The 26,513-nt window shown below is 44.5% G+C and overlaps 2 protein-coding genes across 3 annotated transcripts in view; both read left to right on the forward strand.

The window, feature by feature from the left end:
* Nucleotides 1-1,359, forward strand: part of FAM32A (family with sequence similarity 32 member A) — a 238,875-nt gene extending 237,516 nt beyond the window's left edge. For both annotated transcript variants that reach the window (XM_088527115.1, XM_088527117.1), the window contains exons 2-5: nucleotides 488-575; nucleotides 665-803; nucleotides 906-959; nucleotides 1,148-1,359. In XM_088527115.1, the coding sequence (XP_088383241.1) occupies nucleotides 499-575; nucleotides 665-803; nucleotides 906-959; nucleotides 1,148-1,216 (339 nt within the window). In that variant the 5' untranslated portion in view covers nucleotides 488-498 and the 3' untranslated portion in view covers nucleotides 1,217-1,359. The remainder of the gene's footprint in view (nucleotides 1-487; nucleotides 576-664; nucleotides 804-905; nucleotides 960-1,147) is intronic.
* A 617-nt stretch (nucleotides 1,360-1,976) lies between these two features.
* Nucleotides 1,977-7,891, forward strand: AP1M1 (adaptor related protein complex 1 subunit mu 1). The gene is made up of 12 exons (XM_088527114.1): nucleotides 1,977-2,098; nucleotides 2,591-2,747; nucleotides 3,131-3,198; nucleotides 3,627-3,757; nucleotides 4,003-4,150; nucleotides 4,543-4,669; nucleotides 5,031-5,173; nucleotides 5,953-6,024; nucleotides 6,313-6,471; nucleotides 6,581-6,706; nucleotides 7,085-7,160; nucleotides 7,423-7,891. The coding sequence occupies exons 1-12, from the start codon at nucleotides 2,057-2,059 to the stop codon at nucleotides 7,443-7,445; spliced, it is 1,272 nt and encodes a 423-aa protein (XP_088383240.1). The 5' UTR covers nucleotides 1,977-2,056; the 3' UTR covers nucleotides 7,446-7,891.
* The last annotated feature ends 18,622 nt before the right edge of the window (nucleotides 7,892-26,513 follow it).

Below are 26,513 nucleotides of genomic sequence, written 5' to 3' on the forward strand. Positions count from 1 at the left end.
TGCTGTAGAAGGTTACATGAAATACAAATTTGAAGAGAAGGACTGGCTGCATGTCCGCAGCACGGGGCAGGCTCAGTGTCCAAGGGGTCGATGTCGAGATTCTTGCCCATTCGTGTCTTAAATCGGCAGCTTTAGTGACCGACGAAGCCCCGTCGCCTGGTTCGGAGGCAGCATCTGTGAGGCGGAGACCACGGGTAGGCAGAACGGTTCCCCTGGGGAAGAACCGCCGGCCTCTCTCACCGTCCAGCCTTAAAACAAGTAAAAAACATTCGGAATCGGTGTTTTTGGCGTGTAAAAATGGGCGGTAGCGGCTATTTCGCTCGGCGCGGCGGCTCCTCGCGCTCTTTCCCCTCACGAGCGGCGGGGGGGGGCGGCTCGCGGCGGCGCCGCCTTCCCGCGCGCGGCTGCCGTCGCCGGGGCAACAACGCGGCTGCGCGCGGCGGCGGGCGCCAGGGGGCGCCGCAGTGCGGGCCGCGGCGGCCGCGGCGCGCGCGGGCCATGGCGGACTACGAGGCGGTGCAGCGGGGGCCGCTGCGGCTCAAGGGCAGCGGCGGCGCCCTGAGCGCGGGCAAGCGGTGAGGGGGAGGCGGCGAGGGGCGCGCCGGGGGCTGGGGGAGGCCGCGGGGGGAGCCGCGTGCCGGCGCTGAGCGCGCTCCGTCCTCAGGAAGAAGAAGAAGGCGAAGGAGAAGGGTCAGATCCTGGAGCAGATCGTGAGCAGCAAGAAGCAGGAGGAGGAGAAGAAGCGCGGCCTGGACAAGCGGACGCCGGCGCAGGTGGCCTACGAGAAGATGCAGGAGAAGCGGGTAAGGCCGCGCCGTGGGTAGGCCCCGAGCAGCCCTCAGGAGCACCCCCGGGGCAGGGGGGAGTGAGTGCGGCGGGTAACGGCTGCTCTTGTGTCCCCGCAGCAAATGGAGAGGATCCTGAAGAAAGCCTCCAAGACCCACAAGCAGAGAGTGGAGGTGAGCACCGATTCCACTCGTTTACCCCCCTTCAGCCGGTGTTTATCCACACGGAAGGTGTAGGCGGCTCACAGAAGCCGTTTGCCCTGCGAAACCCCGAAGTGGGGAGGCTGCGGGGCCCTGGCGCCATCCGGCGTTAATCAAATCATCAGCATTTCATCTTTTCTCTCCCTCTTTCACACCCCTAGGACTTCAACAGGCACTTGGACACCCTGACAGAGCATTACGACATTCCTAAAGTCAGCTGGACTAAGTGAAGGGGCTCCGCATCATTGCTTTGTAAATCCGTGTATTCCGGTGAATGTTTTAATATATCTTCTCAAAAGCCTATGGCCTTTCACTGTCTTATTTCACCGTTTTGTCTTTTACACAAAGTATTCAACAAAATCTCTGCTTGGCTGGTGGAAATTCTGAGTTATACCGGTATTTATAAGAGCTCACAGCTAAAAACAGCCAGTGTGAGACAGCTGGAAAACTCCCTTGCGAGTGTTCGATACAAACTGTTCTCCCTTCTGGAACTAAAGGATCTGGGACAGTGTCTCACTTAGTGTAAGCTTCACTTGTAAATTATAGGAACAATATTGTTTGCTTGTGTCTAAAGTTATTGGAGAGTTTGGGGCAGGGTCTGTTTTCTAAAATCCTCTTGTAATACACACGTAACTTCTCATTAAAATGTTTCTTTCATCCTTTTTTGTGCCCAGTTATCTGTAAAAGGAAGTAAGCAGATAAAACAGCTGTTTGCGTGTGTAGTTTTCCTCACAGTTTATCTCTGCGTACAATTTGCACACTGTTTTGAGAAAAAAAAAAGTCCAAAAATGCCGACATCCCCCTCAAAAGCGATGGGGTTTGGGTGAAGGAGCTGGGCTGCCCAGCGGCTTCCAGGTCGATAAGCCGCCTTCTTTGTGGGTCGCGGACCCGCATCCCGAGTCCGGGCCGCGGGCCCGATCCCAGGCGGGTCGGAACCGCCCGGGGGGACCTATTTAACGGGCGCGCGGCCGGGCCGCGTATCCCTCCGCGCGGCAGCCGGGCCTCGTTGCGCCGCCTCCCGCCGGAAGTGGCGGCGCAGCGCGGCGGAAGCGGCGCAGCGCGGCGGCGCGATGTCGGCCAGCGCCGTCTACGTGCTGGACCTGAAGGGGAAGGTGAGGCCGGGAGCGGCCGCGGCCCGAGCGGGGACGGAGCCGAGCGGCCTCGGGCTGCGCGGGGGCCTCCTCCGCCCTCCGCCCCGCGGGGAAGGGAGCCGGGCGGCGGCCGCCGGGCGCGGGGAGGGGGTTAGTCCCGAGGGGCTGCGCTCCCGAGGCCCCCGTTACGCTCCGCCGAGGCCGGAGGCGGCCCCGATCACCCCGGTGAGGGGTTTTCTTGTCCTGAGAGCCGATAGCGCGGTGCGCGCCCCCATGGGTGACAGGGACATGAATACAGGGATGTTCCTTGTCGCTCGTGTTCTAGTCAGTGAAGTGTTGCAGCATCGCACCCGCCAGCTTCGGCGTGAGGAGCTAGGGAAGAGCGGCTGGAGTCACACTTACTAACGTTTTCCAGGTTACTTAGCGGCTTTCCAAGGATTTCGTTGCCCCGCACGGTAACGTCAACCGCAAAAAGAGGAAAAAAAGTTACTGATTTTGTTGCCCTTCCCATAGGTTCTCATCTGTCGAAATTACCGCGGAGATGTGGACATGTCAGAGGTGGAGCATTTTATGCCAATCCTTATGGAAAAGGAAGAAGAGGGGACACTGTCTCCCATCCTAGCACACGGAGGAGTTCGTTTCATGTGGATTAAACATAACAACCTCTATCGTATCCTTTGTGCTGCCGACCGCTTGCACCAGTGCCAACTGCTGCTATGTTGTTTTCCCTGCTTGCGGCTTAAGTGCAAAGGGCTGTGGGAAGTGACATAAGGATCAATTTATTAAATAAAGCAGCTTTATGCTTTAGATAATATAATGTGTACCAGCAGCTTAATGCATAGAAAAATACTTATATTAATTTTACTCTAATAAGTTGAGCCCTGGATCTTTGTATCTTACTTGACCAGAGATGCTGTTAACTAAGTCCTAATGTTTTGGCCGACCATAATTGCTATACTGTAGCATACAATCTACTGTAGTTTTGAAAATACTCTTGATAAATTTATTTTGAAAGGTAATTCTGAATGTGTATTCCTGAACATCCTCTACCAGTTGTTGCAACTTCCAAGAAAAATGCTTGTGTGTCACTGGTGTTCTCATTCCTGTATAAAGTAGTTCAGGCAAGTATGAAATTTTAAAAGCAACTTCTGTGTATTTTTTTCCTCTCTTAAATCTCTATATATCTTTATGTATTTGGTTATCTTGTAGAAATATTTCCCTAAGTATTAATAATGGAATTGATATTTTGTAACTGAGGAGGCAGAGGATGTGACACAATACTGTGAATAGCTGCATAAGACATGAGAATAGGGGGGAGGACTGGGAAGTTATTGCATGCATAGGATCACATAACGTGTGTTTTACTCTCAGCTCATCCATACTTGGTGTGAAAAAATGATTGGAATGCATATTTTTGTTACAGTCAAAAGTTATATCTTAAGATCCTGTGATTCCCTTTTAAATGAGGTGATAATGCTGTGGTTCTTCGATAATGTTGTGGTTCTTCAATAATATCCTTCTCCTTCCTCTCCCTTTTTTGTTGTTTCAGGTTTTTTCTGAATATTTCAAGGAGCTGGAAGAAGAGAGCATTCGGGATAATTTTGTTATTATTTATGAGTTGTTAGATGAGCTTATGGATTTTGGTTATCCACAAACCACTGATAGTAAAATTTTACAAGAGTAAGTAACAATTTGTTTCACTTGCAGTGACATACCCCTTAAGAAGATTCTGGTGCTCTATAATATGCAAACCAATGTTTTTGGTTCAATCTATTTGCCAAAAAAAACCAAATCTTTCTCAAGATGTAGGTCTGTCCCATCAGAATTCTTTTAAGTGTTGGTCGTATGAATCGGATATAAGAGATGCTTCAAAATCTGTAAAGTGTAATTTTCATGTTTTCTGCTCCCATTATGTGGTTGTGAAGGTACATCACTCAGGAAGGTCACAAACTTGAAACTGGAGCTCCTCGTCCACCTGCCACTGTGACTAATGCTGTTTCATGGAGATCAGAAGGGATAAAATATAGGAAAAATGAAGTGTTCCTGGATGTTATAGAGTCCGTTAACCTTTTGGTGAGCGTCTTTTATATGAACTCTTAATGAGAATTCTAGTAGTAAGTGCTGTAAAAAGCTCATAATAGCCTGCAGTTAGTCAGACTAACTGTGGCTAGGTGTACCGTGATGCATAAAACAATCTATATATTTTAAGATTGAGGCATCTGGTAGATAAATGGTACTTTAGTTGATGTATTTTGTTTCTGCAAACCGTGATGCTAACTTCCAGTGTGTCCTTTCCTCCTTCTCCCTCCGTTTGTCCCCGTCACCTCCCTCTTCATAGTCCTTTGACATGATTTCTCAAGAGAAAGGAATCAAAAAAAAAAAATCGGGGTGGGTGGAGGAGTGTGGTTTGTTCTTGTGACGTGTCACGTCAGAGGGTTCTTATCTCTCTTTGCCCTGCTGCTCAGGTCAGTGCCAATGGGAATGTGTTACGGAGCGAGATTGTTGGATCCATTAAAATGAGAGTCTTTCTCTCGGGAATGCCAGAGCTTCGCCTTGGCTTAAATGACAAAGTTCTCTTTGATAACACAGGCCGTGAGTATTTCAGTGTTATCTCCATAATCAAGAAAATGTTGTCTGGGTTCTTAGAGCTTGCGGTGCTCGAGGCTCAGGTGAAAAATTCATTCATAAAAGGTAGAACTATTCCCTTTACTAGCGTAGAAAACCGCATCAGAACCAACCAAGAATAGATTATTATGGTGCAAATCAGTGGACTTCCTTATCTCTTTCACTGAGGCTTCTGTAGTCCTCAAACTATATTAAGCCACATAAAACATTGGCTGAAGCAGGGGGGATTGTCAGCAGACAACTACTTTGCTACATAACAGGTGTGATGAGTTTTTTGGACATAACTTTTGTAGTACCTTGAAACTTTGGCATGTGTATTTTCTGCTAGGTGGCAAAAGTAAATCAGTAGAACTGGAAGATGTAAAGTTTCACCAATGTGTTCGTCTCTCTCGCTTTGAAAATGACAGGACGATTTCTTTCATTCCACCTGATGGAGAGTTTGAACTCATGTCATATCGTCTTAATACCCATGTAAGTCTGCATGTTTGGGTCTTAGTTTACAATCTATTTTTTTTTAATGAGAATATTATAGACTGTAGGTAATAATGTTTTTCCTCATATTTTTCTCAAGTTGTGGGCAGTACAATAATTACCAAGTCAACTAGTAAATAGCAAAGCCTCGTGCGTCTCCTTTTTAGGAGGAGTAGGAAAGGGTTTGGAAATAGCTTGGCAGTAAATCTCTGAAATACCATTTCTGTTTGCCTGTTTGTTTGTTTATTTAAAGCTAAGTGTACAATGAATTGACAGTGCTGCAATTCACTGACAACAGCAGTATTTTAGGCTATGGTGATAGGTCTCTCTTTCACCTTAGAAAAAGAGAAGTTCATTATGTAGAATGTACTTAATATGCATCCGTGACAGAAGGCAGCAAATAAAGTCATTAAGTTGCCCCTCAATGGAGTGTTAATTCTTAAAAACAATACTTTAAATTAGAGTTGTTGTTCTTAGGACTTGTCATAGTTCAGTCTTTTGTGAATTGAAATATTGAATGTTTTAGATGAAAGTGTTTGTTATTAGGGTTTTTTTTTTCTGAGATACACTTTTTAAGCCTATAAGTTTTGTCATAATTCTGTATGTGTATATCAATACTTCCTCATTTGTATAAACATTTAAAAAAAGAGGTTGGCCATTTGAAACTCTCTATAGACTTCTTCTGTGGGTTTTATATACTGAGAGTAGCCTGGGAAACAACATTTTCCTGACCATGTCGAAACAAAACCTACAGCTGTTGAGTGTTTTTTTACCACCAGGTAAAACCACTGATCTGGATTGAGTCTGTGATTGAAAAACATTCCCACAGTCGCATCGAGTACATGATCAAGGTCAGAAGTTCTAAAATAATTATGCCTAATTTTAGTCTTCCCTCTCATTTGTTTTTGAAGCTTGACTGATGGTACATGCAGTTTTATACAAATACTTAGTATTTCTGTGGGATTTGCATCTCTTGCAGGTTTCGTTTGTAAGATAAAATCTGTGCATTTTAATCCTGTTTTTCAGTAAACAGGTTGGGGTGAAGGGGAATTTTGTGTCTCACTTCTCTGAGTCATTTGCATAATGAAAAATGAAAGGGAAATATTTAGAGGTCTGCTTTTCTCACTTTTCTTCTTTAGGCAAAAAGTCAGTTTAAACGTAGATCAACTGCCAACAATGTGGAGATTCACATTCCAGTTCCAAATGATGCAGATTCGCCAAAGTTCAAAACTACAGTTGGAAGCGTCAAATGGGTTCCAGAGAATAGTGAAATTGTCTGGTCCATTAAATCTTTCCCAGTAAGTGTTATTTTTACAGTCTTACCACCTCATAGTGTGATCATTATTTAATGCTAATAGTTGATGAATATTCAAACTCGGCTTAAAGCAAAAGTCTTTTTCTGGGTAGGGTGGAAAGGAGTATCTGATGAGAGCTCACTTTGGACTTCCAAGTGTTGAAGCTGAAGATAAAGAAGGAAAACCTCCCATTAGTGTCAAGTTTGAGATTCCGTATTTCACCACGTCAGGAATCCAGGTCAGTAGTTGAAAATAAAGAAAATTAATGGTAAATTAATTAGCAAGACATAACTTGTTGCAGTTAAGCTTCGAGCCTTGCTTGTAAAGCTGCTGGCTGACTTGAGTGTTCTGGTGTATTTAATGTCCTGGCTGTCTCTTGTCTCCTGCAAATACTTCCTCCTCAAATGAAAGTGCTGTGAGTGGCTGTGTTATTTCAATTAAAGTGTTCTGTGAGTGCATTTGGCCAGGTTTTGTCCCCATATTGGCATCTGAAAGCTTTGTGCTTCTTATTATTCCTGTTCACTGTCCCTAAAATACCTTTTTTTGGACAAGAAGCACTTTTTGTTAACTCTCACTTCAGCCAAATGGTGTTTATGGAACATGCTTTTCTTTCCAGGTCCGTTACTTAAAGATAATTGAGAAGAGTGGCTATCAGGCTCTCCCGTGGGTTCGTTACATTACCCAGAATGGAGGTAGGTTGCAAAGCAATAGACTGTAGACATCTCAGCCTCACATATCTTGTTTCTGTAGCACACACCTATACATTAAAATGCACAGAAGCATTTATTCTTTACCTGACTGTTTCAGGTTCGGGCATGAGCTTGTTTTCATCGTCATTCTTCATAAAAGTCTTTCTTTTGTGTTATTTCTGCATATCTGTATATCACAATTTGTTGATTATAGGCATCAAACTATACATAGATATATTTTTAAATTTTATTTATTTTTATACAGACTACCAGCTTCGAACGCAGTAAACGCCTTGCAAGCACCACAGAAGACAAAACTTCAAGCCTAGAATTTGTTTGCAAAGACCTCTGTGGTACTGAGAGCTATGAATGTTGTTGCCAAGGTCTTGTATCTACAAACACGGATTGTGCAGGAGAACGATGGGAAATTTACTGTTTTCAATAATGTGTTTGAGCATATGAACCATTAGTATCGATTGTGAGGATATTTATTTCATTCCTAAAACATGCTGATCTTGCTGCTAAATGCAATTACAGTAGGAGTAGCAGTTATCTTGAGGAGACAGGAATCCAGAGTGAACCTTGAGAATGTCTTGTCAATGCCTTGTCAATTGTACTCACAAAGTCTTTAGTATTCATATTTTAGGGTCTTTAAAGACGTTGGCAGTACTGTACTACAAATTAGGGAGATGATTGTGCAATTACATGACTGCTGAACACTTAGTTGTATTTAGCCCAAAGTGTTTTTGTTTTGTTTTGTTTTTTCCCCCAGGGCATCTGGGTGCCTTAACTCATTCAAAGTTCTGTTAACTTACAATGATTTACTGAATATGAGTTAAAACTACCCCAAGTCCAAAAAACTGTGCTTTTTGCATGATTTTAATTCATCTGGAGGAACAGCTTCATTAAGTTTATAGGTCTGTTGAAGACTAGGTTAACAGAAAGCAAGAGTTCACAAAAGTAACTATCAGTGGGAACATCTCTGTGGAAGCATGATGATTGCTGAGGTGCAGATTGAAAAGATCCAGTACACTATAAAAACCCTATGCCAATTAAGTGATACTTGCTTTTTCTTTATTAGTAAGATAAAATTCAAAAGTATAATGTGTTGGTATAAGACCTTAGATTAAGTAATTTAAAAGACCAAAACAGTTGTGGAGGCAATGAAATTTGATAGGAAGATAGTGGATTTTTTTGCCAAAAGCAGTAACATGCTCCAACCTCTTCCTGATGATTGTTATTTATGGAGAGGCTGATGGAAATACAGTTACCATTTCTCTTCCAACTTGCCTTCATGTCCATTTTGGGCAAATTGTTCCATTTTTTGCTATAATTCTCCGGAGTTATTTGCCCTGAAAGGGATGCTTGCTTTCTCGGTCTCCTCCATTTGTAAACAACTGTTATCATAAGCTTCCTGGCAAAATGCAGAACAATTCTGAATGTTGTGCTTAAAGGTGTCTCTTGTTTTGTTTTTTTTTATCATGCTGTTTCATTGTTTTGAGAAAGTAAGATTGGCATGGGTGTATATAGTTGTTCTGATTTCATATAAAGAAATAACAGTTCAGTATTTTCTTTAATTTTTTTAGAATGTTTTTTGTTTGAGTTTAGTACTCCTGACATGCTGAATTTGAACCATTGGAAGCTAAACATATGTCCATGAACTTGAGGTAATACATAGAGAACGCAAGGGTCCTAACACCTCTGTTGACTCTGCCACAAGGTTGAAAAGATACTCTGGTCATTGTCCCCATTAAATCCTTGTAGAATATATGTATCTATGTATACACTGCGTATTATTAGGGGAAAAAATCAATTAAATTCCCCTGAGCTGCAGCCTCTATCATGTTGTAGGAAGGTCTGTTTGGGAAGGGACGGGGTGCGTGTTCTGCAGGAAGGTTGCTGTGTTTGTCACCCACCAGGCTTCATGGTGAAACAGATCATCTTGGTCAAGGTCTCGGTTCCACTGCTCATTTTCATTTGAAAAATTAAGCTTATGACTGGACTAAACATTTTATATTAAAGTTGTAACTGGTTGACAAATTCCTTGATCCGCCTGATGCTTCTGTTCTTCAAACTGTTAGTTTTAATTACTTGTCTGTAAAATGTCACTCTCAGCTTCACTTGTCTTCCCGTTGCAGGTTCTATCCTGGGGACCCGAACAGGCTTTTTCCTATGTTTTGTAGCAATTTGGGGCTTTTTTTGGTGGAGGGGCAACAGCCCTATTTGTCCAAGAAGGAATAAAGGGCAAAAAGGCCTCTCTATCACTCGTACCTCACTCATTCTTAGAGCAACTTCAGTTGTGGTAGCATCAGGCCTGGATAAGTGGGACTTGCCAATACTTCTGGCTTTTATAAAGTTAGTCCTGATCTATTTTATATTGGGAAAAAAAATCTTTGCTATATTGCTAAGTATTTTCTGCAAACTTTGCATGTTTATCAAAAAAAAAGAGTATTGATTAACACCTGATACTTTGTGGGGGAGGAACTTAATCCCTTAATTGCTGAAATGCTCTATCCTTACATGCTTAAACATAAATGCAGAAATAAGGGATACGATATTTTAACACTAGTTTTTGTTTGAAAATAACTCTTCTTTGGGGAGGGTAGGAGAGAAACCCAAGAGCAAGGTTTATTCTCAAAGCAACTGCACACTTTGCTGTTGGTGGCTCCAGCATCCCCCTAACATGGAAAATAATTAAATGTGGCTGCTCTGCCAGCAGGTGGCCCTCCGAGCTTGCTGCTATTGCAGCTTGGTCCTGATTCCCAGTAATCCTAAGAACCAGTCTCGTGCATAGCAGGATGCTTATGTACTTCTTGATTTGCCCATTAGAATGTTTCATTGCTTCAGATTTTCATTTTATGGAAGATAAAAAAAAAAAAAAAAGATTTTTTTTTAGGCTGATGTGGTATAATTTTTTTGAGTAATCTTTAGTATAATTTGACTGTACCCTGGTCACAATTAAGACTCGGCTCCCCTAAAAGCTCCTGCTTTGATATAAACCCTTCTTCCTAGCCTAAGGGAAGAGGGTCCCTTTCTCAGCTGGTGACCTCTCTAGAGGAAACTGCCAGGAGGAAGCTAGGGCCAACCTGCCAAGCCAATAAAACGGTTGCGTTGGCCACTCTTCACCTTCCAGCTGGGGGAGTTGTTTTATTGTTTTTCTTCCATATCTTTTTACTCTTCCTTCCTTATTGCCCTCCTTTTATGCCTCCATACTCTTCGGCCTGCCTCTGTGTGCTTCCTGACCCCTGCTCTAACCTAGTTTTGTCTATAAAATGTTTTTAAATGTGAAGTTAATGGCACTTTATCTGTGCAGGGGTTAACGGATTGCACCTATTTGCCTCTGCCTTCACATCCTGGGCTGGGAAAGGGGCTAAACTGGCGCTCGCGCTCCGGTGAGTGTCCCACGCGGCAGCGTCTTCACGTCCCCGTCCCCTTCCTGCACTGCAGTTGCCACCTGCTGCTCCTGGCAATGTGGGCAGCCCTGCGGCACGGGCCCATGGATGCTACCAGGAAAGGATGTGAAATTAAGGGACAAAACACGGTCCTGGTTGTTATGGTAATTAATTGTCAAATTAACTGCGTCACTCTGTGTTGCAGGAGGAGTTGCGCTAAAGCACTGACTGGTCGTAACCCTTCTTCCACTGCACTTTGTGCAGTCTGCGTGATACACGAGTTATTCCCTCCCGCTGCAGAGATAAGCTCGTTTCCCTGGGAGCTGGGACATCTTGCCCCAGCGCCGGTCGAAGCGCAGGGCTCGGGTTAGTCCCATCTCCCCCAGGAGCCCTGGGAGAGGTTCCTGTTTCTCCATCCCTGCGTCCTGCCTTCCTGGAGCTGCTGTACTTGGATGTGGCACTTTGATCCCCTCAGCTTCCACAGAACGAATTCTGCACGTGGATCCTGGCCCCCTGTGACAGCAACACCCTGAGCTGTGCTTGTTTCTCCCCCTTTCCTAAACATCTTGGATCTTAATGCAGCCGCCCAGGGAGACTGAAACCGTCTTTCCCCCTTGAGCTCTCCTGCTGGCCTGGGGTTCCCGGGGTGCTTGAACCAGAGGTCTGGGGCTTGTGCTAATTTCATTCTTAATAACAGAAGTGATCGCTAGTTTAACCCTCAGGCCTTTTTCTCCCCTTCTCCTGTCGCTCCCCCTCCAAGCTGCCGGAATTCCCTTAGGATCGTTCTGGTCTTGAGTTCTTGGCTTCCTTGGGTCGGCCATGGGCTCCCTCAGTGCTCGTTCTCCAACCACTGCAGCCCTGCGGAAGCTTCCACATTCACTTGCAGGTCAATAACTAAGGAGAAATGGACCTGAACCGAACCCCTGGGTCTGAACAGTCGGCACCGACCTGCACAAGACGCTCCCCGCAGCGGCCTGCTGGGCCAGGGAACGCGGCCGAGGCTTAGCTCAAATCTTGGCTGCGGGTTTGTACCTTGGATCGAAGTTTTGTTGCGGGCCCCTCTCCAGTACAAAGCGAAGAAATGTAAAACAACAAATATCTCGCACAGTGCAAACACCAGCCGCTCCATGTTGTGCTACGAAAATGAATGAACGCGGGAGCTGGCGGCACCCAGGGCGCTGCCGTGAGAGGGGCTCTCGCTTTCCTAGGAACAGGCATGGGAAAACACCGCTTGTTTTTGCATCTGTGCGTCCCGGGGATGGGTGGACACAGGACAGGGTTTGCTGAGAAACGTTGAGTCCAATATTTAATTATAAGACTTTTAAAAAACGTATTTTTTTTCTATTAACAAAAAATGGAACCTTTCTTCTATTTTGTCCTTAAGGACCAATGTGTTGCATAACCTGAGCCTTTCCTAGAGCACCCTGGTTTCTCTATGTGTATTTCTAAAGAAAAGCAGGTGGATTCAGAGAAATGGGGCAGGCCGGACCAAGCCCCCAGTGGAGGTTGTTGCTTGCGGCTCTTCAGGCCATCAGATCTGGCGCTGGCAAAACCCCCCCGGGCCCTGGGCAAAGGTTTTGGGCTGCTGCTTGTGCCACGTTTCAGGTGCCAAGTCCCACGGGCGCTGCAGGGACGTGAAGGAGCCCAAACAGTGGAGGCTTCAGTAAAAAAATGCAAAAGAAGGTGCAGGGCAAATGACAGGAATGAGGGCCTTGCTAAACGCCAGCTGTATGGACAGGGGCGAGGGGGGCAGCCTTCAAACCAAAAAGGGGCCCGAGAAATTGAAAATGAGTGAGGTTAAAATTGTGTAAATAAATAAATAAATCTTCATTTTTACGAAGTGAAAATCCTCCTTTTCACGGGATTTGCTTTGGAAAGGACTTAATGGAGAGGTGCTGGGGGGTCTCGGAGCCCTCCGCTGCCGCAGCTCCCCCGTCTCCTGCCACCTTAGCGAATTCCCAGCCCGGAGCAGGCGAACGGCCACGGGACGAGTGTTTATTTTGCCGCAGCCTTATTTATTAAAGCCCGAGCCCGCGCCGGAGCCGGCTACGTGTTGTGAACGCAGCAATTGTTAAAGTTTCCGAGAGGTCACAAGGGTCCCCGATAACATTAGCAGCTAAGTGCTATGTTGTCCTCTCGCGCTATCAACAGGAAACATCTTTAACGGCACAGGAACTGCAGCGTCGTAATTGGCCTGGTGCGAGAACATGACAGCCTTTTCTCATCCTATCAGGACTCGGATATTTTGGGAGCTGGTATATAAAGCGTGCAGCGCACAGTGTCTTTTGGACACTAGGAACAGGTTCATGGGAGAAATCAGTGCGCTTTGCTATTTTCGTAGTTGCTATAGCTGCGGCATGAGCGCATTTGCTTGCCCTGCATGGCTCGGTGCGATGCTTTGTGCCAATCCAAATCTATGTATATTTTTAAATTATTATTTTCTAAGTGCAGATGGGCATATTTGAAGCTATTAATCTGGTGCTATCCACCCCATAAAGGAGTCTTTGGCAAATAAAAGGGGAAATGAATGTATTAATGCTATAAAGGACATCTTCAGCTTTCAGTGAGCGCTCCCAGATTTCTGTGGGCTGGGACGGAGCTGGATCCCAGCACATGTCAGTGTGCAGGACGATAACGCTGCTGTGTTGGGTGCCGATGAGATGCACTTCTCATCCCAAGCCATGTGCAGAGCATCAATCACATTTCTCCATAACTACCGTTAGCTCCATATTAAACAGCAGCTAATATTAAATGGCATTTAAGCGCAGCTGGATGGAACCGAGTTGGACGGTGACCCATGTTGCAATTAATGTTTTGCAGGGCATTACAGCAGCCTCACCAGAGCCAACCCTGTTTGCTAAACTGGCGGTGGTTTTTTCCATAGCTGCTGTCACCTCTTTGATCCAGAGCCACTTTAGCTGTTGAGGATGGAAAGCGGCGGCAGGATGACCCCAGCCAGCAATAGCCCAAAATCAGTGTTAAAGGAGAGAGAAGCAAAAATCCTATTAAATCCGTCATGACCAGAGCACTATATGGCCTTTGCAATAATAACTGTGCTGTTTCCATCGTGTTTCCCCAAACCAAAGCTGCTAATTCCAATTCTACTGCAATTTTTCTCCGCCATCCCTTGGTATCGCTCCTCTGTAGTTGTCCCCACCACATGAGCACTGGAGCAACCAAGCTGGCCAGGCAGGAGCCTTGCTTCCAAGCAGTATTTCATTGCAACAGAACCAAAGGGCTTTAGATTAATGACGGGCTCTTTTTCTGCTGTAGCAAATATGTGTTTGCTTATTTTTATTGAGGCAAGAACATGAATTCAGCAGAGAAAAGCAGCAGCAATGGTTGGGTGTCAAAGCCAGGCACCGTTGAGCTGTGGTAACAGCGTCAACACCGCCAACCTCCCGCGTTCCTGGGCGCCATCCTCACACCTCCGGCTCCTGTTTTCCGAAGGGTGGGAGAAACTACAACGCTCTTCACCATCCCCGCCAAAATAACCCGCTTTATTGTTGCCTCCAGCCACAATCATTCATGAAACGCCACAAGTCTGGTCGGCCACAACCACGCGGCTTCGCCCGCTTTTATCTGCCATCGGCGGCGGCAGCTCCCCACGCTGCCTTTCCTCACAGGGCAGCAGGGCCCTCTTGGCCATGTCGGTTGGCACAAACAGCCTGTTTTCACCAAAAAAAGCTCTAAAACCCAGCGCCGTTATCTGGCCCCTCCATCGAGGTGGGTGTGATGACAGCAGGGCGCATTGGTACCGAGACCGGCGCTCATGGGCCCCTGCTTTAAGGCTGCCCCGGCCCTGCTCATGCAGTGCAGTAAATGCAGCGGTTGCAGCGCGGGCAGGTTCTCTCTGGTGCTGAGTTTCACAGGGTGTGCACTGAGTTTCATCTGTTCTCAGCCTGCAAAGCAGCTTCCCGCTGGTGGCACCACAAAGCAGGGGAACATATGGGAAAAAAGTCCTCTCTGCCCAGCTGCAACATGACATATGGGCACTTTGTACACCCTCTGTTTCCTTCCTTCCGTCCTTCTGTCCTTCCTTCCTTTATATATATTATATTATATATATAATATATAATATATAATATATAATATATATATACACATATTATATATATATATATATATATATATATTATAATATATATATTATATATAAATATTATATATATATATATATATATATATATATATATATATATATATATATATAACATATATATTCCTTTATATTATATATATATAAAAATATAATATTTTTATCCAGGAAAAACAGACCTAGCAGGGGACAGCCAACACGTCTCCAGAGTCTGTTCTGCAGGTGCTTTGGCTTGGCCTGTCCCAGCACTGGCCGCTCTTGCCCGATCCTGGTGGAAAAATGTGGCCGGTCCCGACATTTTTCCAGGGCCGCTTTGTGTCCTCCGCGCCGGGCCCTCCTAATGCACTTCATATGTCAGTACCATTCCCTGCACAGGCAGCTGTCCTCTCCAAATTCCTTACATTTTCGATTATATATCCTTGTTTTTGATCTCTCTCTTTAAGAAAACCCTAACGCTTTCATTTGCAGCTCCGGAGCGCGGGCTCAGTGCATCTGCCAGGGCTGCTGGCACGGCCCGCGTCCTGCAGGAGCAATTACTTTCCAGTGAGTCTCTGAAATTGCTTATTTACGTTCGCTCATACGCCAAAAATACTTTGAAATAAGGGCAGTTTTTTCCAGTTACACAATCACCAGAAATATCTCGAATCCATACGCTTCCATTGCTGTTCAATAGTCGATCTGAAAATAGTCAGAACAATTTATGAGATATTTTTTGACAAAAAAAAAACCACATGTTCGGACCCAGAAGGAAGACTTTGGTGGTGCCGCTGCCTCTCCACGTGGCCAGGTCTCCTCAAGCTACCAAGCAAATCCGATTCCCTTATTGTAGCACTGATCTAGGAAATGAAAAGATCTACAAAAAACATTATTTTCAGCTCTCCTGGCTGAAAAAATCAGGTCCTGTCCCCTTTCTGCTGCAGGGAGGGCCATAAATGCCACCATGCCCACGGGTCCCCTAGCACTTGGTGACTTGAGCGATCCATTCACCTGCCTTTGGTTTGCAGGGATGTAATTCAGAGCCGTCCAGGCCTTGCATGTTTTGCATACCAACTAGTTAGGCAAGTCCAATTCCTAAAGAAAAAAAAAAAAATTATAGGAGCATCGGGATGCAGCTGAGGAGCAACTGGCCAAAAAAAAAAAAAAAAATTACATCAGAATGAAACCAGAAGTGTTGGCTTGGTAATTTTAAGTGCATGGTCGTAAATGAAAGCCAGCATTGTGCCCATTAACAACGGACACGTTGGCCTCACGCTGTCGCAAATGCACAAACACCCGCGCTCTTAATTTGTTTTACTAGCATTTATACATATGCATATATATGCATGTATAAATATATGTGTGTATATATACATATTATATAGTCTTATTTTTACATGTGTGTGTATATATATATATATACATTTAAAATATATATATGTATAAGACTTTAAATGATATTGCGAGGCAAAATACCATGATAAACCTTAAAAGCCGAAATAAAAAAGAACCTGTGTTTTAACTTAGCGTCGCGTATTTATACAGCCGGCACCGTTTAGTCCGGCATGTTTGAATGAGCGCAAGTCTGTGGTCGTAGTTGTGTATAAAAATATTGTAGCCTGCTCCTGCTTTAGGAACTAAACTTCGGTTCCCAATAGCTCCCTCTGTAATTCTCTTTCCAAATAAAAGGAAGAACTATTCCTGGCTCGTAACGGTGTATTTCTGTGGCTTCTTGAACTATAATGAAGGCAGTCTGGAATGTGAAAAATTACATGCTCCGTGCCAGTTCTTAACCCAGGGTAATTTAGGCTTTCAATATTTTGAAGTTTACATTTTGAGTCTGTTATTGTACAACTTTTTAATTAAAATGTTGCTGTAGTCTAGATCACTAATGCTTCTTGCTCCGAGCTCCATTAACATCCAGCTGAAAAACCACTGCTTTGGGAGCGTGATGGTTTTGGTAGAGAGGGCCAAGTCCATCTGCTTGGAAAATTATTTGGTTTCTATTTGGCTGTTCCTAATTGCAGCCGTTCGGAGGCATCTTTGATATCTGCCGGAGTCCAACGGCAGAAGCGCCGGGTCCCGTTCTGCAAACGCCGTGGGTCAAGTGGGAATCGGGTCGCAACATCCCCCTTCCCGCGCGCTGTGGACTCCCGTTATCCTCTCGGTGGTGAATTTTTCTGTCCTATTCCGTAGTGTTTCAGGTCACCAGCCCCTCCGAGCCGGCTCCTCGAAGGAGCCATGTCACACAGGCCACACGCGTCTCCCCGCGGCACCTCTCTGCCCCCTCTCATTTTTTAGCCGCAAATTTTGTTTTTCAGGTAAAAACGTGGAGGGTTATCATTTCCACATAGTCAGGGCAAAAGAAAAAAAAAAGAGAGATTAAAAAAAAAAAGAGAAAAAAACAGTTTCACTTTCTTTGAAGCTTTTTATCTCCCTACAACTGGATTTGAATCTCTGACTTCATCACCACAACCCCAGAGCCATAACCACAAGGCCACATGGTCCCAGCGCTGTTTTTGGCGGTGGCAGCGATGCGAGTTATTTTAGAAGCTGCTAGCTATAAATTTCAGTGATATTTGAAGGAGGGCAAATTGGCTTGGAAAGGTCTCGGTGAGGTTGCCCTTCGGCGACCGGTGGGCAATTACGGAGGCTGCTGGAGGCAGCGGCTGCCCTGCAGCCCTGCCATAAACCACCGGGCACAGAAAAAAGCAAACGGGGCCTCGTTGGTCTTGCTGACCCAAAACGGGCCCTGTGACGCAGAAAGTCCATCTGCACAAAGGCAGGTTTTTCATTGTGGCCAGCTCCAAATAGCATCAAAACAAGGCAGTTTTTAGCCCACTCAGAACACGCGCGATAAATGCAACCGGCCACCTTGATTTCAAGCAAATAAATAAATAAGTAAAGAAGTGAAGCTTTTCCCTGACCCGTCAGTTCACAAGGTGTTTTGGCACTCTTGGTTTCCTGCCGGAAAATGAACGTGCCCGTGCTACGTCACACGGCTCTCTCAATTGCATGGGCAAACGCCATGAGCTGTGACTGCAAAAGGGCAAAACCATGCCTGTTCACCAAGATTGTGAGCTGAATTGGATCATCTTGCTTGCCACAACGCCAGGATTTGTCCCAAGGAGGGTGCCCCAATGCAGCAGGGGACAAAGACCCCGAGCAACCCAGTTTGGCATGTGAGCTTAATGCTAAGAGCTGTAAAATGTGGCCTTCATCTCTTCCCCATCTAAAAACTGTTTATGCTTTTCTCTCATCTCACAGCACCAATTTGCAACCGCAAAAGTGAAGTTAACCACATCTGTGTGAAATGCAGATAACTTTGGGACCAAAACGATACCAGTCAAAATAAGGGTCATCTGAGAGATGGTGATAGTTAGTCATTCACATTGGGCTTCACACGTCCAGCTTTCAGCTCTGTATTGCCGCTGCTGTAGCAAAACAGAGCTGCTTGAACAGCATCATTAATACCAATAAAACAGACATGAATGTGACTGTCTTCCTCAAGAGTTGGCCACGTTGTCCCAGAACGGGGTGAACCGACCATCACTCGCTCCTTCAAGCACACAGGGAACCTTGTGGCTCCCCATGCCAAACGCCCAAGCTGTGGATGATTAAAATCAAATGTGAATAAATACACATTATTGCCCAGGTAACAAGGAAAAGAGCAGGGCAGGAAAGTCAGGTTGCTCCAGGGAACCTGCTCCTTGCAACCACCTTGTTCCTGCAATATAAATACTGAGATTAGAGAGGTCAACATTGCGGGCAGTTCATGGTCATGCCCATGGCAATATCTTATCTGTAAGGTGCTGATGAGCCAGACAAAGACGAGATTATTGGAAATACTCCGAGGAAACTCGGACATCGCTTAGCTCTTGTGGGCTGGAGTTACCATCCATGACTCCAAACCTATTACTGACGGTCATGAGAAGTCGCTTCAGCTTAAGGTTTCCTAGACTACTGCAAAAAAGTCATCTCAGAAGAAAATAGCATCCTTGGCATTGAAGCTCACATCTATTCCGATAGAAGAAAAACAAATATATATATAAAATAATAAGAAAATTTATTTTATAAGAAAATATATATATATATGTATACGTATATATATATAAAAAAATCAATATACTTCTAAAATAAATATTTTATTTTTCTTCTATCGGGATAGATGTGAGCTTTGATATATATAATAAAACACTACTTTTACTAACCTGGTATGTAAAACTCATGGATGATAGAACTGATAAAGCACAACCTCTTCTGCTGTGTTTCAGGAAACTGAAGTCATTTGGGCCTGTTATAACTATTATTTAATCGTTGTGGATAGCAGAGACGTGTGCCCAAAGCTGGACACAGGCCTTTTAGTGAAAAACTCACAACAGTCATTTTATCCCAGTTTCCAGGAAGGAAAGGTTGCTCCTGGAGCCTAAGAAAACTGTCACAAAAATCTCGAAGGAAAAAGAAAGAAAAAATAAAAATAATAATAAAAAAAACAAACAAGGAAAACATTTCACTAGACCCCATCTTTGGAAAAATGTAAAAATATTTTTCCATCCAGAGGAATAACTATAAATAATGACTGAACTATTAAAAGGCTGCACGCAGAAGAAGGAGAAAAAAAAAATCTATTTACATAGGAGCATTTTGTGCCATTTCGGTCTAATTTGTCACCGGCGGAGGAGCCTCGTACGTTAGCTGGAGGAAATCCAGCGCTTTCAAAGGTTTTCTGTCAGGGCTTGAAAAGGTGCCAGGTTTTTTTTTAATGGAGCCGAGCAGTCTCAGGCCTGTTGTTCTCAGAGATTTTGCGAGCCAGGGCCGCATGTTAGCAGGAAACAGAGCCAAGCGGGCTTCCTGAGCGCCTGCGAGAGGAAACTCTGTAATAAGCATGGAGGCCGCGGTTAAAAATAACCCCGGTATATAAAGGCCGCGCAGGATCCCCTTGCAGTCATTCGCGCCGCTGCCTCTTGGCCGGCGGCTTCGCGCGCCTTCCCTGGGAACGGGCCGCGCTGCCGGCCCCGCCGAGCAGGTGGTTTTTGAGCAAAAAGGCACCGAAATGGGGCTGCGAGGAAGGCAAACGCCTCATTTCACATGTGTGCAGCAAGCGGGAGGGTTTATTTCCAGGCGTTATTTCACTGGGCTGATGCTGAAGTGTAGATACGGGCACAGCCTTCAGTGTCGAGGCTGAAATAAAAGTTGCATTGAAAAAAATATACATATATTTTTTGCTGAGGTATGAAACTTGAAACAAATAAGATCAAAAAAGGGAACAGGGTGAATCATGCAGGCTCTTGAGCAACAGAAGAAAGGGCACCCTGAATTGCCACCACAGGCCCCAGTGCGGCTTGCACCACTTCTGCCACAAAAGCTCCAATCCCTGGGGCCCCGCGGTGGCCCTGGCCAACGGGAGCAGCTAAATGCAGCAAGCACCAGCTGAAGGGACTGGCAACGATCAATCAGTGTTTGCCAGTCCTCGTGCATCAATTTAGCAGCAGCATCCCTGCTTCCCATGGCTGAATTTATTTTGCATCGAGTAGCAGCGTCTCCCTTCGCTCGGAGGCAGTGATTTTGCTTGCAAATACAGGCTAAGACCATACTGGTTATTTGGCAAATTAATGTGCCTTTTTCGCTGCTGTAACCTGATACTGATCTGCTAATATCCATACTGGACTCCGCTCTGAACACTTCTTTGTAGCCCACATTACACTGTAATTGGCAAAACACATTCTTCCCAGGCCTGTATTTTTATTGCAAACATTTATTTGGCACTTTATGTGGCAAATGAAAAGAAAATTTCACAACTCATTCTACAAAGTTGCATTGTATTAGGCTATCCCTTGAAAAGTATTTTATTGCTCAAGAATAACTGTAACCGTTCAAGGGATTTCAACAACATTATTCTCTTAAACTATAGCTGCTGTATGTACTGTAGCAGCAAAAGTCATTAATTTTGACCAACATCAGTCAAAATTGTTTGACTGGCACTTAATTGTGCCCTAGAGTTTATTGCCAGCAAGAGGGGTGATAATCCTTGAAGTTACAGGAGCAGAACATGTTGCAGTAAATTTTTATGCATGAAAAAGTTGGACTTTCTGTTTCTGAATAGAAAGCATTTTCTACAAGACACAAAGCACAACTCTTACACTCATGTATATCCAGGAACTGAAATATATAAATATCCCAGAAGGTGAGCATTCATATTTCAAGAAACAAAATGGTCACAACAATGGACGTTAAATGTCTGGGGGAAAAAAAAAAAGTCTGTCCCAAAATATCCCGCTGAAGTTTCAGCGCTGAATCATAATGACATTGTAATCATGGAAAAAATATATAGCATTTTCAATACTTCAGTGATCTAAGTCAGAAAAGAACTTCACTGTGCAGGAAGACAAATGAGATCAGCTGCTCTATACATACAGCCCGTCATGTAAAGATGCTGGTCTTCCTCTCGCAGGCCAATGCACCTCAGCTCTGATTCATACTTCCATGTATTCAAGAAGGGAAAGTAATCCCAGGCAGCCAGCAATACCAATTAACAGCGTCACAGTTAATGAAATGCTTGCTCCACTCTTTCCCATTACTCAACTGCAGGACATATGACTAATAAGTCATAAGTAATACAGGTGCCGTATAAAGGCAGTATTCTCACAGCAAGAACCCAGGCCCACATGTTCATCACATTAAATAAAACTTTCTCCCCCCTTTCCCCTCCCCAAATAGAGACTGTGTAGAGGTGATGAACAAAGTTTTACCAGTCAGATTAGACTGCAACCTGTGAAGATGCTCTGCACATCAGTGAGGGAAAAAGGCAAAAAACCTTCCTCCCTTCTCACCCAGCATCTACCAGGAGCTCCTTTTTGGAGGGCTGTCCAGTCTCTGCTCTCCTTCCTCCCGTTAACAGAATCACCTGTGAACTTCAAAGTGGCACAACGAGCTGCTCAGAAGCCCATCTGCATCTGCTTCGCTGACTCAGACTGCAACAGATCTTACAAATTAGAAAGCAAGAAAAGTGCATCTGATTAGTTCTTTGAAGCAACCTCAAACAGATTTTTTTTCCCGCATTAATTAAACCCCAAACATAGTTTGAGCTTCTAAAAAATTGGTTAACGCTGCCTGGCTCCACATTGCTAATCGTCTCAAGGGGACATAAGAGGGAAGACGTTGTCTTACTTTTTCTTCTGTCATCTCCACTAAGTGATGCAAGCTTTTTCCTGAAATGCAGACCAAAAGACCTATTAATACGAGACCTAACAACATATCACCCATCCCACTCTATTCAACAGTTGCAATGTAACAGTATCAAGGTGATTTTTTTTTTAAATCTTACACTCTCTTTAGATCAGTGGAAGCCTTTAATATACAACTTAAGCATTATGTCTAACCACTCACAAACATTTACTGCTCTGCCCCGAAGCAGCGCGATGGACCACGCAGTTCCCATCAACTGACCAGCCCCATTCCCTCCCTCATGATGGTTCCCAAATGTATTTGGGAGCAGACGTGACTCAAGTCTGTAGCGTATCATTTTATTGGGGTCCCATCTTTGAGGATGATATTGCATTTTTATTAATAGTAACAGCTATTTTTCTAAACAAAACTAGACAGGTTACGTCTGTGTCAGCTTACGGACGTAAGTTAAAACAAGAAAAGAACTGTCAAATGTGGTTTTAATTGACAGCTGAAGGGAACATCTGCAATACAACATATGTGCCCTGAACATTCGCATCAGTAAGTGCTGCCAGAAACAAAACTACATATCTAATCAAAGCAGATAATTAAAAAAAAACGGCATAAGTCATTTAGGTTTCAAGACTCCCAGGAACAGATGGGTAAACAGCCTCTCTGAGATTCTTCAAAGCCACTTTTAGTCTCTCAAATCAAAAATGATAAAAAAAATCTTTTGCAGTTAAACACTATCATTCTTCACACAACCAACCCAAGTTACAACACATTCTACTTTATCTTGATCAACTTCATAAATTATCTGATTTTTGCATGATTTATTGAACCCACAAACTTACTCTCAGGAAGAGTATATCAGAAAGAGTATTTTCTGTCTATTTCTGATCAAGGTTTTATTTTTTTAAGTAGGTTATTTATTGAAATGAAATTTAAGCTTCTTTTTCCCCTGCACCTTTAGTCTGCCTAGCTAAAGTGTGCAGTTATTCAAGGTGGCAGCAGCTGACATTTGCTAATCATCTTCGTTCAGTGAGTTAATAGGGCTTTCACTAAAGAGAATTAAGATTGCCATCGCAAAGAATGGCAATGATAGAGCTGTCAATAATCACGCTGAAAAAGCGGAAGTGCTAAAAAATATTTCTGTTCTCTTTGGGAAAAAAGCCAGATGCTGCATTCAGATCAGACTATAATGATGTTGAAATACTTTCCATTCCAGTAACTAAGGAGGATGTTAAAACAACTGCTACTCGACTCAAACAATATTAAATTGCCAGATCTGGGTAACTTACATGCAAGTGTTTTAAAAGACCCAACTAAGGAGATATCCAGATGGCTAATGTTTATTATCAATCAATTTCAGAGCAGCAGGGGAAGCCCCAGGTGACTTGAAGAATGCTAATATTATGTCAATATTTAAAAAGGCTAAATAGAATGACCCAGATTCCCCTGTCACTGCTTTATAATCATGGGCAAAATACTGGAAGGACTTGAAAGATGAACGGGGTCATAAATAAAGGCAGCTGACACAGTTAATGGCAATGAACAGTGGCTTTAAGCAGGTTTTTAAATGAGACTACAGTATATCAAACATGTTGGGAAGGACTGGACTAGCGGCAGGATGATATTCCCAGGGAGAAGCAGGAAGGTTGCACGTGCACAGACACACATTGGTCCAAATTTGCTGACAGATCTCAAAAAAACCTGACCTTGATTTTAATCAAGCGAGCGTAGGAGCGCTTGACACCCCTCCTTTTTCTTGTTTTAACCATCTCTTACCATTCAACATGGTTAACAATGACCTGGAAGAAAACAAAACCTGCTAACTGATAAGTGGTAGATGGCAAAGATCAAAGGAGCGTTACATAATCAGGAGGACAGGACGTGGCATTGTTAAGCACTAATTCTAATTGCTTCACCACCCAGTCAGAAACAGGCAACATGCCTTGCAATACAGGCACATTTTAGGCTGTGCTTCCAAGGAAAATCCCTGCTTCTTGCCATGGACCACGGCCGGCTGCTGCCCAGGCCAGCGGGATGCTGAGAGTCATATAGGCCATTGCCTATATGGGTCCTATATGGGCAACAAAGTCCCATTCTGCAGCCCTGGGCCAGTGCTGGGCTCATTTAAGCGGGACTGGCCGCAGCAAGTTGCTTGTGTTGTTGTTTTGAGATGGGCAAGAGTGGTAAGAGGTGTAATTCCCATCTCATTGACACGGCTATTATTACATTAATTCTAGGTGCAATCAGGACTAAACTTTCTGAGAAAAACAAGCCTGAGAAAGGCGCTGTTTTTGTTGTTATTGCTGTTTGATTTCAGCAGTGACTCAGAGCCCTGTGGCCGCCAGGTGACGTGGGCACGCTCAGCAGCACCTCCAGCTGCAGCCCTTTGCCAGGGCCCATTGCAAAGACCCAGCTCTGACTCTTTTATTAGCGTGTGCTGTCTCCACTACAATCCCACCCCCTAAAAGTTTCTTCTGCTGTAGAAACAACAGAGATCGGCAGCAACACCTAGAAAAAAAACCAACTTTGCCATACAAAAATGCCAGAGGTTGTGTTTACTGTGGCTGGAAGACAAGTCACACAACGTTTAGTGCTCCTCTACACTCAGCAGGTTTGCAAGTACTTAATAATCTCTTGTTCTTCATGTGCACTTGCCAGCGGCATCGCTGCCCATCTACACTGCTGTGAACCAGTCCAAGCGGTAGGTTTTAGATATTTAAAATAAAAATGGCATGGTGCCAAAAGCTAGAAATGTCAGCGTGATGACCAGGGACCACAGGGAAGATTGTGGCACAGTTGTACTCCGTTTGCACAGAGCTAGTGACTCACAACACAAATACATTCTCACATTCAGCACACTGGGTTTCATACACTTAAGAGTTTTTAGCTTGAAAAGAAAAAGAAACCAAAGGCAGTGTATTTATTATTTCATATACTTGGCTTTCATCCTCACTCCCCTTTAAACATTTCCTTTATATATTAAAAAAAAAAAAAAAGAAAAAAAAAAAGAAAGAAACAAGCACAATGTAGCTTAGGGGACACAGTGAATGCAAACAAATGTCCTGCCAGTGCCTACTGGAGGAGAGCATCTGCCCAGGGATTCTCAGCAAAATTTACACTTGCAGTTGTATATCCTAGAAACAAAATATTTTGTTATAGCTGTTGCTGAAACCACAAGAACATAAACTGACACAGACATTCAGGGTGTGTTATCAAGGGAACATTCACATTCATTCTGGATTCATCAGAGTATATTTTCTTGGCTGACTCACTGCTCCATATATACGTATTGTACACTTACTAACATTTTATTAAGGGAAAAGAGTTTACATTGAAAGATTACACAAGTGTGACATTACAGAGCTATGAGTCATACATCTTTGTGTACTGCGTTACCATGCATTCAGTGTATTGATTCTGCTCCAGTCACAGGAGTTTGGCTGCTTCTCCTGGCCATCCTGTGAACTTTTAGAATAAAAAGTATAGAAAGTTATACGAGAGATATTCATAATTTTAAAACATGTGCAGCTATTGAAAGGATCTTTTGCTCACCCTAGCAACTCCGCTTGCCTGCGGTGGCCGCATCCAGCTGCAGCGCTGGGATGGGCTCTCGGGCACACGCTCAAAAGGCTCCTGATAACCAGAGGCTGTCAGAGCCCATCGCTCCTTCCCCTCGTGGGGCACCGGAGGCACAAAAGTGAGAGTCGTTCTCCTACGCTCTTCTGATCCTCGAACTCGCTTAGAAATCCTTTCAGAAGTGGCTGCAAAGGAAGTATGGAGGAGGTAAGGGAAAGCACAGCTCTTTCTCTGAACAAGCTCTCAAAGAATCGGGCTGATCTGTGACAGAGCATCACTTTTTTTTCTCCTTGAAGAATTGCCACTTTGCTCTTTCGTTCTTGAGTGACTGCCAAGCAGCTGTGTCTCTCAAAAACACGCGTTTGGGGCACACTACCTCAAAACTTTGGAGAAGAGCACCCTCAATCTGGGCATCTAAGCCAGAGACAAAAATAAGGGAGGAGAACAGGCAGCTCTACTGAAAATTCAGGACAGGACCATAATTTATTTTAAGACAAAGAAGATCATAGAAGCTACTTGCATTATTTTTTTCATAATGTCACAGGGAAACGTTGATTTTTGGCAAGCTCTGTGCAGAAAATGAAAACCCTGCTAGTGACCTGGAGTTCCATTAAGTACCAGTGTCCAGCACTTTCCTGCCAGAGAGGTGGCTCAGGAGGGACATCAAACAACCCTCGGTCAGTGCTACCACGGGGCCAGAGGGGCAACTAGAGGAGGAGACTTCCAATGTAGGGACTACCTCTGTGTTTATTTGTGTGTAAAGTGCACCTGCCCCGCTTTCTGCAGCCTTCACACCTCCCTCTTTCAGCTGGGACCATCCTACCCTCTCCTTGGTCTGATCAAACACCAATTTTCCACTCAAAGTCCTCTACGAAGCATGGGGAGCATCTCCAAAGGCAGGGATTCATCAGCAGTCCTTCATGTACCAGAAGGTCCCTCAATGTCCTCTGGCTCCCTGATCTCATGGAGGTTCCTCACACCTCTGAGGGCTTTGGACAAGGGATGCCTCAGTGTCCCCTCATGTCATGGAGGCCCCTTAGTGCCCTGGGGGGTTTGTGTACAGCAGGGACCCCCTCACTGTCCCAGGTCATGGAGGTCCCAGCCTGCTGGGGCAACCAACGGTTCCCTTCATCTCAC

The sequence above is a fragment of the Tinamus guttatus genome, unplaced genomic scaffold (genome assembly GCF_059628265.1).
Source record: "Tinamus guttatus ecotype Peru unplaced genomic scaffold, ASM5962826v1 Tinamus_guttatus_pri_ptg000261l, whole genome shotgun sequence".
Lineage (NCBI taxonomy): Eukaryota > Metazoa > Chordata > Aves > Tinamiformes > Tinamidae > Tinamus > Tinamus guttatus.

What these genes read in the sequence shown, in the direction of transcription:
- AP1M1 (XM_088527114.1), top strand. Translation starts at nt 2,057, where the DNA reads ATGTCGGCCAGCGCCGTCTACGTGCTGGACCTGAAGGGGAAG. An exon ending in TAAACATAACAACCTCTATC is followed by an intron (nt 2,748 to 3,130) that starts GTATCCTTTGTG and finishes ATCCTCTACCAG; the next exon opens with TTGTTGCAACTTCCAAGAAA. An exon ending in TTACATTACCCAGAATGGAG is followed by an intron (nt 7,161 to 7,422) that starts GTAGGTTGCAAA and finishes ATTTTTATACAG; the next exon opens with ACTACCAGCTTCGAACGCAG.